Source organism: Oncorhynchus keta, chromosome 22 (genome assembly GCF_023373465.1).
Source record: "Oncorhynchus keta strain PuntledgeMale-10-30-2019 chromosome 22, Oket_V2, whole genome shotgun sequence".
Classification (NCBI taxonomy): Eukaryota; Metazoa; Chordata; class Actinopteri; order Salmoniformes; family Salmonidae; genus Oncorhynchus; species Oncorhynchus keta.
The window spans coordinates 19395081-19408907 of NC_068442.1; the positions used below are offsets into that span (position 1 = coordinate 19395081).

At 43.8% G+C, this 13827-nt stretch overlaps 1 protein-coding gene across 1 annotated transcript in view; it reads left to right on the forward strand.

Annotated features, from left to right (window-relative positions):
• The first annotated feature begins 210 nt into the window (after positions 1-210).
• Positions 211-13827, forward strand: part of cax2 (cation/H+ exchanger protein 2) — a 51035-nt gene continuing 37418 nt past the window's right edge. The window contains exons 1-10 of the mRNA XM_052474857.1: positions 211-433; positions 5290-5463; positions 5623-5723; positions 8003-8111; positions 8284-8400; positions 10863-10924; positions 11306-11461; positions 12356-12547; positions 12788-12887; positions 13004-13145. Coding sequence (XP_052330817.1) covers positions 382-433; positions 5290-5463; positions 5623-5723; positions 8003-8111; positions 8284-8400; positions 10863-10924; positions 11306-11461; positions 12356-12547; positions 12788-12887; positions 13004-13145 — 1205 coding nt within the window. The 5' untranslated portion in view covers positions 211-381. The remainder of the gene's footprint in view (positions 434-5289; positions 5464-5622; positions 5724-8002; positions 8112-8283; positions 8401-10862; positions 10925-11305; positions 11462-12355; positions 12548-12787; positions 12888-13003; positions 13146-13827) is intronic.

Here is a 13827-nt window from a genome sequence, read left to right on the forward strand (position 1 = left end):
TCTATGATCATGCGATGCTCCTTTTCAGTTCAGTATTCACAGATGAGTGGAGATTGCTGCACGTCTTCCTTTGTAAATGTGTAAAGGATGCGCATGAAAGCCCGACGAGCGACCAATAGATAGGTAGGCATATGCCCACTCAAACTGTATTACGAGGAATGGGAAATGAATAGGAAAACCTTCCCAGTAAAGGTCTACATGCCTAGCCTACAACACAGCCCATATAGTGCAGTAATCACTACGCTTCCCATAATTCCATGTTGCCTAATCCGTGAGCGCAGAACCCTCTGCCGTCATACGACAAGGTTGAGCAAGAAGCGCGTGATGGAACCCATTACTATAACTGACTGAGAGACTGATTTGTCTCTCTCCAGCCCACACATGTCAACAGACACAGAGAGTCGACGGCGGAGATCAACCATCGACAGTCAAGGTGAGGCCGAGCTAAATAGCCTATTACTGATGTAGCTAACGTTAGTGTTGTGCGATGCTAAACTTTTTTTAGGCTATGCAAACTAGCCATATACTTCGTATCGTCGATGTGCTTTAAAAAAAATCTGTCATATAATAAATAATCATACTGCGAAATAATTCCTACATGTTAATACATGCACATTAGGCTACAGTGTAATTTCAAGAAATTGAACAAAGGGAAAAGACAGGTGCATTGCCTATCCTTTTTTGATAATGACTGTGTTACTACTGAATAAATACATTATTGTCGTGGTCACTTAAATCAAAATCTGAGAATAAACCTGTGACGTATGATCACACGGAATACACTACAGGTTAAGCCAAAAACGGCAGGTGGCGATATTGATCTGGTTTCATTTTACCATCAAAGGCCGTTGAATGCAGCCGGCAATACACTGGTATCCCCTTTGGACCGGTTCCTACCTACAACGTTCTCCAGTATGGCTGCAAATGCGTTGATTTCCTCATGAACTAGATTTAATGGAGAGAAGGTATTTTTGTTGTTGTTGAAAATATGCATACTTTCTTTACGAAACACCATTTCCAACCCCATGCTAATGACACTTCCTGTTGTCGCGTCCTTCGTTCAACTAGCAACAGAAACAACAGATGGCTGCAAACAGATGGCGGCATGGGATATGCAACATCTGGGATTAGTGTTTGCAGGCATTAGCCACTTTAGCATGGTGGTGGAACATCGTGTTTCATAAAGAAAGTATGCATATATATGTTTTACCGTTTTTTCGCCAGCCTTCTTGCCATTAAATATAGTTAAGGTGGAAATCGATGCCTTTGCAGACCGAATGGAGGAAGAACCGGTCCACTGGGATACGGGTTTATTGCTTGCTGCATACAATGCAGACTGTAAAATGGAAATGACTCAATATCACCATCTGCCGGCCTTTGGACTAGCAACAGGTGTGGTGATACAGATGGTTTGTAGGGACTGATGGTTTGTTTACATAGCTGGTTAGAACTAGGAGAATTAACATGGCAAGTTAGGAGAATTAGGTTAAGGTTAGGAAAAGGGTTAGATTTAAAATGCTAGTTGTCACCAACTGTTGTCCCTGATAGGACAACTAGATAGAGCTGTAGGCCTACTCCGTATAACGACAACCATAAAAACATAAACAGACCATCAGTCCCGACAAAACAGTAGTATTATAACACCATCACCAACATATGCTCGCACACCTGTCACGCAGGATTTTTTTTCCTTGTGTCAAATGTCCTGCTCAGAATTTTAGAATTCATTATTCTGCTCCCCTTTGGATTGAGCTATAATACAGTTAAAAAAAAAAACTTAACTAGATAGGTGATAACATTGTGGACTTTTTGCTTTTCCTCAAACCCAATTTTTACCTTTTACCCAATCATCCCCAGTCATATCCATAGGAATATAATCTCATTCTAGTTATGTGGTCATATCAGTGATTGGAGGAAGGGAGGACAGAAGGATGCATTTTGAAAGCATCCTACTTTGTAGGATGAGTCCGTTGGATACATACACTTCGTGACCAAAAGTATGTGGACACCTGCTATAAATATGGAGTTGGTCCCCTTTTTCCTGCTATAACAACCTCCACTCTTCTGAGAAGGCTTTCCACTAGATGTTGGAATACTGCTGCGAGAATTTGCTTCCATTCAGCCACAAGAGCATTAATCTTGGGAGATTAGGGCTGACTCACAGTCTGCGTTCCAATTCATCCCAAAGGTGTTCGATGGGGTTGAGGTCAGGGCTTTGTGCAGGCCAGTCAAGTTCTTCCACACCGATCTCGACAAACCATTTCTGTATGGCCCTTGTGGACCTTTGTGCATGAGGGCATTGTCATGCTGAAACAGGAAAGTGCCTTCCCCATACTCTTGACACGGTTGGAAGCACAGAATTGTCTAGAATCAAATCCAACTTTATTTGTCACATGCGCCGAATACAAAATGTGTAGAGCTTACCGTGAAATGCTTACTTACAAGCCCTTAACCAACAGTGCAGTTCAAGAAAGAATTAAGAAAATAAATAACGGCCTACCCCGGCCAAACCCGGACGACGCTGGGCCAATTGTGCGCCGTCCTATGAAACTCACAATCATGGCTGGTTGTGATTCAGCCTGGGTGTCTGTAGTGAGTGACGCCTCTAGCACTGAGATGCGCCACTCGGGAGCCCCCCGAGTGACTAGGTATATACAGGGGGTACCGGTACCGAATTAATGTGCGGGTTAGTTCAGGTAATTTGTACATGTAAGTAGGGGTGAAGTAACTATGCATAGATAATAAAAAGCAAATAAAAGGCTACCTGCCTCCCCATACCAGGCAGTGATGCAACTGGTCAAGATGCTCTCGATGGTGCAGCTGTAGAACCTTTTGAGGAACTGGGGACCCATGCCAAGTGTTTTCAGTTTCCTGAGCGGGAAAAAGTGTTGTCGTACCCTCTTCATGACTGTCTTGGTGTGTTTGTACCATGATACTTTGTTGGTGATGTGTACACCAAGGAACTTGAAACGCTCCACTACAGCCCCGTCAATGTTAATTGGGGCCTGTTCGGACCGCCTTTTCCTGTAGTCCACGATCAGCTCCTTAGTCTTCCTCACATTGAGAGAGAGGTTGTTGTCCTGGCACCACACTGCCAGGTCTCTAACCTCCTCTCCTCCCTCTCAGGCCTACCGTTGTTGTGTTGCCAGCAAACTTAATGATGGTGATGGAGTCGTGTTTGGCCACACTGTCGTGGGTGAACATGGAGTACAGGAGAGGACCAAGAACACACCCCTGATGGGCCCCAGTGTTGAGGATCAGCGTAGCAGACATGTTGTTGCCTGCCCTTAACACCTGGCGGCGGCCCGTCAGGAAGTCCAGGATCCAGTTGCAGAGGGAGGTCTTTAGTCCCAGGGTCCTTAGCTTAGTGGTGAGCTTTGTGGGAACTATGGTGTTGAACGCTTGAGCTGTAGTCAATGAGCTGCATTCTCACGTAGGTGTTCCTTTTGTCAAGGTGGGAAAGGGCAGTGTTATTGTATGCTGTAGTGTTAAGATTTCCCTTCACTGGAACTAAGGGGCCTAGCCCGAACCATGAAAAACAGCCCCAGACCGTTATTCTTCCTCCACCAAACTTTTACAGTTGGCACTATGCATTGGGGTAGGTATAGTTCTCCTGGCATCCGTCGGACTGCCAGATGGTGACGCGGGATTCATCACTCCAGAGAATGCATTCCCACTGCTCCAGAGTTTATATCTCTCCAACCATGTGCAGCTGCTCAGCCATGGAAACCCATTTCACGATTCTCCTGACAAACAGTTATTGTGCTGACATTGCTTCCAGGGGCAGTTTGAAACCCGGCAGTGAGTGTTGCAGATTTTTACACACTACGCGCTAGGGATGCAAGATATATCGGTAAGCATATCTGAATGGACAGATATTAGCTAAAAATGCCAACATCAGCATCGGATTAATGTCTAGTTTAACTCCGATGTGCAAAACCGATGTCAAACTGACCTATATAATGTAGGTAGATGACGTGCATACCTATATAACGTAGGTAGATGACGTGCATACCTATATAACGTAGGTAGATGACGTGCATACCTATATAACGTAGGTAGATGACGTGCATACCTATATAACGTAGGTAGATGACGTGCATACCTATATAACGTAGGTAGATGACGTGCATACCTATATAACGTAGGTAGATGACGTGCATACCTATATAATGTAGGTAGATGACGTGCATACCTATATAATGTAGGTAGATGACGTGCATACCTATATAACGTAGGTAGATGACGTAACCACGCCACAAAAAATACAGCTCTACACAGAACAAAAACATAAAAATACTAAGCGCACACTTCCAAGAACTAAACAAGTTGAAGTCGAGCAGTCATTTGAAAGAGTAAGAATATTTCAGCGAGACAACTCGGGCAAAATCCATTAACGCCAAGATAATGAAATTCATTGCCCTTGACAATCAACCATTCTCTGTTGTGGATGATGTTGGCTTTCGTCGACTGGCCGAGCACCTCGAGCCTCGGTACACACTACCAAATAGGCACAATTTTTCAGATGTTGCCCTACCGGAGTTACACAGTATTGTTGAAACGCACATCCATGAGCTACTTGCTATGGGCATCACTGCTATTAGCTTCATGACTGACATTTGGACCAGCGATGTCAGCCGTATGAGCATTATGAGTGTGACAGCAGTGGGTCGATGAGGATTGAAGACATTTAGGCAGAAAGATGGGGAAGTTCAAGAACATCGTTTGTATTTATACTGGTAAAGGGAAGTGATACTAATACTTCTGTATGTTACTCAAATCAAAGGTTATTGGTCATGTACACAGTTTAGCAGGTGTTACTGCAGGCCTACTGTGACTATGAGAAGCCTTGGTACAGAAAAACAAGTCAGGGGAACATTAGATCACACTTTGGCCTAAGTGCATTGCATGACTGCTTACCTGGATGAATAAAGGTTATATAAATAGTGTAATGTATTGGGTCATAAAGTTTATTTGCCACCATTAAGCACATTCTGAAAATAACCGACCAGGCAGGCACGCCTGTCTTGTTTCAGGCAGAGTTTTGTCTCCGTGAACAAGCCCAGCTTATGTCTGTCTGTGCCCATCTGTCTGACTGTGTATGTCTGTCTGGCTGTGTATGTCTGTCATGCCTCTCCTCTTCCAGACATGAAGTACAGGGTCATTGTCTCTGACCTACGGTTCCACCAGAATACCACATGCTAGACCAGTGTTTACCAAACACTTTGGGCCATGGCCAGAACCTCTTGTGCCATTGCTACATCTCCTCCCCTCGTCTACTCCCTGCAGATTCTCCATGGGACCAAGATCACCGGGGGGGGCACCTCCACGGGCCAATGTGTGATCAGCTGTGTGTGGCCAGCCTGCACTCCGAGCTGAGGGATGCCTGCACCCCCTCGCTTTCCCCCTCCCTCCTCCCCGGACCAGGTGTCTACACGCCAAAATGTCCGTCCACACACACACGTGAGTACAAGGTCCAGTCACATTTTGGTACTATAGCACTAGGAGAAGAGAGGGCGGTAAGGGTTGAAATGGAACCGGGCCAGAGATAAACTTTTGGTTGTTATTATTAACCTCAATAGAGTTAGATTGTAACATGATTGAATACATCTCACCCTTCAGGACTCAGCGCCCATGAGGATGTATGGGAGGATGCCACCAACAAGACCACTATCAGAGCAGAGAACGAAGTGGAGGCCAACAAACTAGCCAATAACTACAGGGTATAGTACAGTATAGTTTATGAAGCAGAATCAACAACATTGCAGATGAATGAAAGATTTTGATCCATCCCAGGGATGTAGCCCTGCACACAATCAAACAAATTCACAATACTTACAATTTCAATACAATAAAAATACACAATTTTTTACAAGGAATTTAAGAAAAGTCACTAACAAAACACTTTCCTGAAAAACAAACACATTCCTCAGTCAAAAAGTAATCAACCAACTGTCTGAAATGTCCTTGCGACACCAAAACATCCAACTTTGTAGAATTCTAGAGATCATTTCACAAGGTGCAAAAGGACCAAAAGGATCTCCAGAGTTGACCATCCCTGTGATCCGGTCTGGTGACTCGTATGTCTGTAATTTAACAGGGATGTAAGGCATGGCAGAAGTTTGCACGAGGGCTTTATAAAGTAAAATAGAGCAGTGCATTGATACAGAATGCAGTGTACTGAACCTATCACCGGTAATAAAGCATAGTGCACTATAATAAACTGTGTCCATTGGCTTCAATACAGTGGCAGCTGCATTCATATACGGTGCATTGGAAAGTATTCAGACCCCTTGACGTTTTCCACGTTTTGTTGCGTTACAGCCTTATTCTAAAATGAAATACCTTACTTACATAAGATTTCAGACCCTTTGTTATGAGACTTGAAATTGAGCTCAAGTGCATCCTGTTTCCATTGATCATCCTTGAGATGTTTCTACAACTTGTTTGGCGTCCACCTGTGGTAAATTCAATTGATTGGACATGATTTGGAAAGGCAAATACCTGTCTAGATGGGAGGACCTTCCAGAAGGACAACCATCTCTGCTGTCATTATGGGGTATTGTGTGTAGATTGATGGGGGAAAAAATGATTTAATAAATTTTAGAATAAGTCTGTAACGTAACAAAATGTGAAAAAAGTTTAGGGGTCTGAATACTTTCCGAATGCACTGAATATAAAGTGTAATATTGGGATGCAAACTCAACATTTAAACTTAACATTTAAACTCTATATCTGACATGGTACAGGTGTCTTTTTTAAGCCCATGACCATGTGTGTGAGGCGCATACGTTTGTTTCAAAGTAGATTTGTTGAAGTCTACCAAGAAACACTCTGTGACCCTGATTTAGCCCACTGCTGTAAAATGTTAACATGGTTAAAACTAACATTTTGATATCATGGTCATTCCTTGCATCCATAGCTCTGTCGTTGAATTTGAGAGTTGTTACATTTCTCCAGCCTTGTCCCCCGCTTTTCACTGAAGTAGTGGTGGGGAGAAGGCTTTGTCATTGTTTTTACTGAAATAGTGGTGGGGAGAAGGCTTTGTCATTGTTTTTACTGAAATAGTGGTGGGGAGAAGGCTTTGTCATTGTTTTTACTGAAATAGTGGTGGGGAGAAGGCTTTGTCATTGTTTTTACTGAAATAGTGGTGGGGAGAAGGCTTTGTCATTGTTTTAACTGAAATAGTGGTGGGGAGAAGGCGTTGTCATTGTTTTAACTGAAATAGTGGTGGGGAGAAGGCTTTGTCATTGTTTTTACTGAAATAGTGGTGGGGAGAAGGCTTTGTCATTGTTTTAACTGAAATAGTGGTGGGGAGAAGGCGTTGTCATTGTTTTAACTGAAATAGTGGTGGGGAGAAGGCTTTGTCATTGTTTTTACTGAAATAGTGGTGGGGAGAAGGCTTTGTCATTGTTTTTACTGAAATAGTGGTGGGGAGAAGGCTTTGTCATTGTTTTAACTGAAATAGTGGTGGGGAGAAGGCTTTGTCATTGTTTTAACTGAAATAGTGGTGGGGAGAAGGCTTTGTCATTGTTTTTACTGAAATAGTGGTGGGGAGAAGGCTTTGTCATTGTTTTTACTGAAATAGTGGTGGGGAGAAGGCTTTGTCATTGTTTTAACTGAAATAGTGGTGGGGAGAAGGCTTTGTCATTGTTTTTACTGAAATAGTGGTGGGGAGAAGGCTTTGTCATTGTTTTTACTGAAATAGTGGTGGGGAGAAGGCTTTGTCATTGTTTTAACTGGAATAGTGGTGGGGAGAAGGCTTTGTCATTGTTTTAACTGAAATAGTGGTGGGGAGAAGGCTTTGTCATTGTTTTAACTGCTGATTTGCCACTGTACGCAGGGTGTCTAGCACATCACAAGTAGAGTTGTTGAAATGAAAACAAATATTCACTAAATCTGAAGTTAGGAAGTATGTTTCGTACAGTAAAGGTTCAAATGAACTGTCTAAATCATATGTGCACAATAACTCTCTCGCTGTGTGTGTGCGCGCATGTTTTAGTTTGGATTTAGGAAGTGGAAGAGTCATGTGACGGAGCGTCCCTTTGAGGACAGGTCGGATGTGGTCAAGGAGCTCTATTCAGAGCTCAACGTCATCAAACCACACACAGGTGAGTGTTTGTGGGTTTTTTTTGTGTGTATTTGTGCTTGTAAGGAGGAAACGTAGTCAACTCTACAGATGTCACTGTGATACTCAGTACAAACCCCTCAATCATGGCTTGCTGTGAATAGGGCTAAATGGCGTCATCACTAATTTCTCTCTGTCTGTGTCTCTGATGTTAGGTCATCTGATCACCTGTGGAAATGTGGTGTATGTGTTGTTGTTTGGCTGGTGGGTGTCTCTGGTCTACCTCCTGGTCAGCATACTGATGTTCATCACCATCATTGGAGTACCATATGGTATGGATCTCCATTGGCAGTACTGTCTATCCTTTGGCAGTACTGTGTTATCAAATTTGATTTGTCACATGCGCCGAATACAAAAGGTGTAGACCTTACAGTGAAATGCTTACTTACAAGACCTTAACCAACAATGTTTTAAGAAGTTTTAAGAAAAAATAGATAAGTTCAAAAAATAGAAAATAAAATTAACCAATAATTAAACAGTAGTAGTAAAATGACAACAGCGAGGCTATATACAGGGGGTACAGGTACAGAGTCAATGTGGAGGGGCACCGGCTAGACGAGGTAATTGAGGTAATATGTACATGTAGGTAGAGTTAAAAATGACTATGCCTAGATAATAAACAGAGAGTAGCAGTAACGTAGCCCTTTGATTAGCTGTTCAGGAGTCTTATGGCTTGGGGGTAGAAGCTGTTAATAAGCCTCTTGGACCTAGACTTGGAGCTCCGGTACCGCTTGCCGTGCGGTAGCAGAGACAACAGTCTATGATTAGGGTGGCTGGAGTCGTTGACCATTTTTAGGGCCTTCCTCTGACACCGCCTGGTATAGAGGTCTTGGATGGCAGGAAGCTTGCCCCCGGTGATGTACTGGGTCGTTCGTACGCACTACCCTCTGTCGTGCCTTGCCGTGGATGGCTGAGCAGTTGCCATACCAGGCAGTGATGCAACCAGTCAGGATGCTCTCGATGGTGCAGCTGTAGAACCTTTTGAGGATCTAAAGACCCATGCCAAATCTTTTCAGTCTGCTGAGGGAGAATAGGCTTTGTCGTGCCCTATTCACGACTGTCTTAGTGTGTTTGGACCATGATTGTTTGTTTGTTGGTAATGTGGACACCAAAGAATTTGAATCTCTCTACTTGCACCACTACAGCCCCTTCGATGAGAATGGGGGCATGCTCAGTCCTCCTTTTCCTGTAGTCCACAATCATCTCCTTTGTCTTGATCACGTTGAGGGAGAGGTTGTTGTCCTGGTAGCACACGGCCAGGTCTCTGACCTCCTCCCTGTAGGCTGTCTCATCATTGTCGGTGATCAGGCCTACCACTGATGTGTCATCGGCAAACTTGATGATGGTGTTGGAGTCATGCCTGGCCATGCAGTTATGGAAGTACAGGAGGGGACTGAGTACACACCCCTCAGCGGCCCTCATGTTGAGGATCAGCGTGGCGGATGTGTTGTTACCGACCCTTACCACCTGGGGGGGCAGCCAGGAAGTCCAGGATACAGTTGCATAGGGAGGTGTTTAGTCCCAGGGTCCTTAGCTTTGAGGGCACTATGGTGTTGACTACAGCTCAACGTTCAATGAATAGCATTCTCACATAGGTGTTTCTTTTGTCCATGTGGGAAAGGGCAGTGTTGAGTGCAATAGAGATTGCATCATCTATGTATCTGTTAGGGCGGTATGCAAATTAGAGTGGGTTTCTGGGATAATGGTGTTGATGTGAGCCATGACCAGCCGTTCAAAGCACGTCATGGCTACAGACGTGAGTGTTACGGGTTGGTAGTCATTTAGGCAGGTTACCTTAGTGTTCTTGGGCACAGGCACTATGGGAGTCTGCTTGAAACATGTTGGTATGTTGGTATTAGGTGTAAAATGTCCGTGAAGACACTTGCCAGCTGGTCAGCACATGCTCAGAGTACACGTCCTGGTAATCCATCTGGCCCTGCGGCCTTGTGAATGTTGACCTGTTTAAAGGTCTTACTCACATCGGAGAGTGTGATCACACAGTCGTCCAGAACAGCTGATGCTCTCATACATGTTTCAGTGTTATTTTCCTCTAAGTAATTTAGCTCGTCTGGTCGGCTCGTGTCACTGGGCAGCTCACGGCTGTGCTTCCCTTTGTAGCCTTAGATTTCATTCACCAGCTGTTGTTTCCAAATACACATAGACCCCCACCCCTTGTCTTACCAGAGGCCATTGTTCTATCATGCCGAAAAAGCTTACAACCCGCCAGCTGTATGTTATTCATGTCGTCGTTCAGCCACAACTTGGTGAATCATAAGATATTACAGTTTTTTATGTTCCGTTGGTAGGATGTAGGTGCTCATAGCTCGTATATTTTATTATCCAATGATTGTACATCTGAAGTAAATCCTTCCCGTCCGACTCATGAAAGAAAAATTATTCCTCCAATATTGGGTGAGTAGTCACTGTCCTGATAACTAGAAGCTCTTTTCAGTCATAAGACACGGTGGCAGAAACATTATGTACAAAATAAGTTACAAATAACGCAAAGAAACACACACAACAGCACAATTGGTTAGGGAATCATAAAACGGCAGCCATCCCCTCCGGCGCCATTATTTTCGATAATCAATTTTTGATTATCAATTGAATTGGTGGACTCCAATCTGAGATGAAACCTTTGTATCTTGTGGAGGGTGGGATTATCACATACTGCCATCCTAAGATATGATTCCTTTAGAAATGATTGGGTCTCTCTCGCTCTCTCTGCTTTTAGGGAAGATGTGCTGGAAGTTGTCTTGGTATTTCTTATGGCCATTTGGGAAGTCCATACAGGAGGTACAGTAATATGTGTTTTGTCCATCACGTTGCTTCCACTGGAAAAGATCAGTTTAGAGGAAGTAAGTTAAAACTGTTAAGATACACCACATCTGTTTCAGCTCCTGTCTTCACTTCCTGTCTGTTTGTCTGTGGTTGCTGTGTAGCAGAAGTCCCTGTTTCCTTTCCCCACCACAAGCCATTAAAGGCAAATGTCCACAACAATCATGTAGACTTAAAGGTCTATGTTATCGAAGCATATAGCTAGAATACAGCTAGATTGTTGAACATTGTTGAACATGTGATGACTTATAGGGAAAAGATTAGACAGACAGACAGATAATGTCCTCTAAGAGAATGAATGTTGTGTCTGGGCTAAACTCTCTTGTGTTCCCCCTCTAGTTGGGAGGAGGCGTAGAGAGGTGCTGTGGTAGGTTCCCCCACTGTGAGGCCACCCCAGAGGATATGGAGGACACTTCTCCCATCCTCCTGCCATCACCCACTGAAGAGCCCATCCCAGACCTGCTACAGGGGCCACCGCAGCACAAGCCCTACTGGGTAAGATGTGTGATGCGGGGGCTTGTATACAGTTGCGGACAAATATGTTGACACCCATGCACTTGTCTTAAATAATTCCCAATATCTACTAAAATACAATACAACAAACTTTTGATCACCACACCGTGTTATTGGATTTTCAACATTGCAGAACCAGTTTTATTTTTCTGAATTTAAGTTTACACATTAGATTTAGAAAATAAAGACAAATGGCATGGACAATAGTATTGTAGTACTTGGTGGCGCAGCCTTTGGCAAAGATAACTGCGGAGACAAACGCTTCTTGTCGTCGTCAATGAGCTTGCAGTACCTTTCTGCTAACCTTTCATGTTTGTTTACTTTTTCTTGACGCACACATTTTTTGTGGTCACCCTCCCTTCACATTTCCCACTGTCAATTGTGAATGATAATTATTCAAGTTTTACTGGTGAAACGTCCACGCAGCACCTGTATACAGTAGCATAGCCTACCTGTGTTTAGTTTCAATCAAAGCACGTATTTTGCCTGGTGGCGTGCGCTGTTGAGTTTTGGCCACATGAGAACATTTCGACCCTTCGCACAATCATTCTAAAATCTCATAAGGATTTGGGTGGTGTCTTTTTGTCTTAGAGTAACTTTATACTATGCTACTATATTCGGCTCTATTGTGTAGAATGCTATCATTATGGGATATTGCAGACATTGATTCAGCTTTGATCTAACTATATTAAACGAGCACCATTCGCCATGAGTAGCCTGTTATCTACGAGTAGAGCAGAGACTGTGCGTCAAGTAGAGTGTCATGCGCAGAAGTTTCGAGACCTTTAGCTGTCGGGAAGAGGGGTCCAGAAAGGTTGGATCTGCAGCCAATCCGTGTGATGTATACCTTCTATCTGTCTCCTCTATCCTATGTAGCACCGTGTGAGCACGTATGTGTGGCTGCTGTTGGGTTATCCTTTTCTGGCTGTGGTTCACTCCCTGGCCTGCCTGATCTCCTGGCTGCTGGTGTTCACCATTCCCGTGGCCAAGATGAATGCCCGGACCCTGGCCTCCATCCTCCTCATGCCCCCTGAGAACCTCTCGGTCTCCACCTGCTCAAAGAGGAAGGTAGGGGCAGAGCAGGCAGACAGGGCGCTGATCATTTAAGCATTTAAGCCAGGTATAGCCAGATCTCCTCCTTGGGAGCTGGCTATGCAGGCTTTTGTTCCATCCCTGCTGTAACACACCTGTTTTAGAAAATCTAAGGCCTTGGTGAGCAGCTGATAAAATGAATATGATTGTCTGGATTAGGTCTCAGTAAAGAATCCATGTATTATTACTAACTGTAATATCCTGTATGACTTCCAGCCTCAGGGTTGTGAGACTCGAGCGCTGCTGTGCTGCTACCACGCGGTCAACTGGTATTACTACAAATACACTGTGGATGGGATCAATGTGTTTGCTGTCAGTATCCTTTATGACAAGGCCTATAGTGTTGGGGCCAAAAGGACTAGGCCGGGGTTGTTTTTGGACCAGTCATTTGATTTACATTTTACATGTTGAATTCCTTAGTCCCTTCATCAGACCTCCTTCCCCTGGTGATAGTGTCCCTGGTGATTGGCTATGTAGATAAAGGAAACCAGTTTGCCAGCTCTGAGGTCAAGTTTGCCACAGCAGTCGGCTCCATCATTCCTCTGTCCTACTACATCGGCATGGGCATCGCCAGGTCAGCACACGCACTCACACAAATACTGTCGGGGAGAGTGGGGTATGTTGAGCCACCCTTGTTTCTTGGAAACCATACACAAAATGAACAATTTGACCAAATATTTGGGAAGACGTCATCATTTCATGGAGTCTGTGAAGGAAGAAACCACATGGAAAAAGTCGTAAACAGTTGTGTCCAAAAGAAACAGATTTTCACTAAGTCAAATGAATTTATTGTGTTGAGGTTTCGTGATGCTTGTATATAAACAATAGTAGAGATTGTTCTATACATCAGTTGGGACCTCTATAAGCATCCATATGATGTCCTAAACCTAGCAATAAAGTACATCCTTGTAGCTGTGTGGACTAATAGTAAAAATGTTTGCCTTGGTGTAAGTTGAGCCAATGTAAGAGTTTTCTTACCAGGTATAATGCAAGTCATTACCGGTCCCTTGGAAATGAATATACAACTAGTCCGTGACATCTCTGTGGAGTTTGTGACAGCAACTATGTGAGCTTATTACAGTATATGTGTCCTGGGATTTCCTGTGATCTTCTATGTAGAAGAACCCCTCACCTTCTAACGACTCTTGTGAGCAAAACATGTTACCTGTTTGTGAGAGTCTCAGCTTTTAATGCTTTGTAGCTCAAACCATTCACTCTACAGATGTTTTTGTAAAAAGACCTGGGCCCAGTCTAGC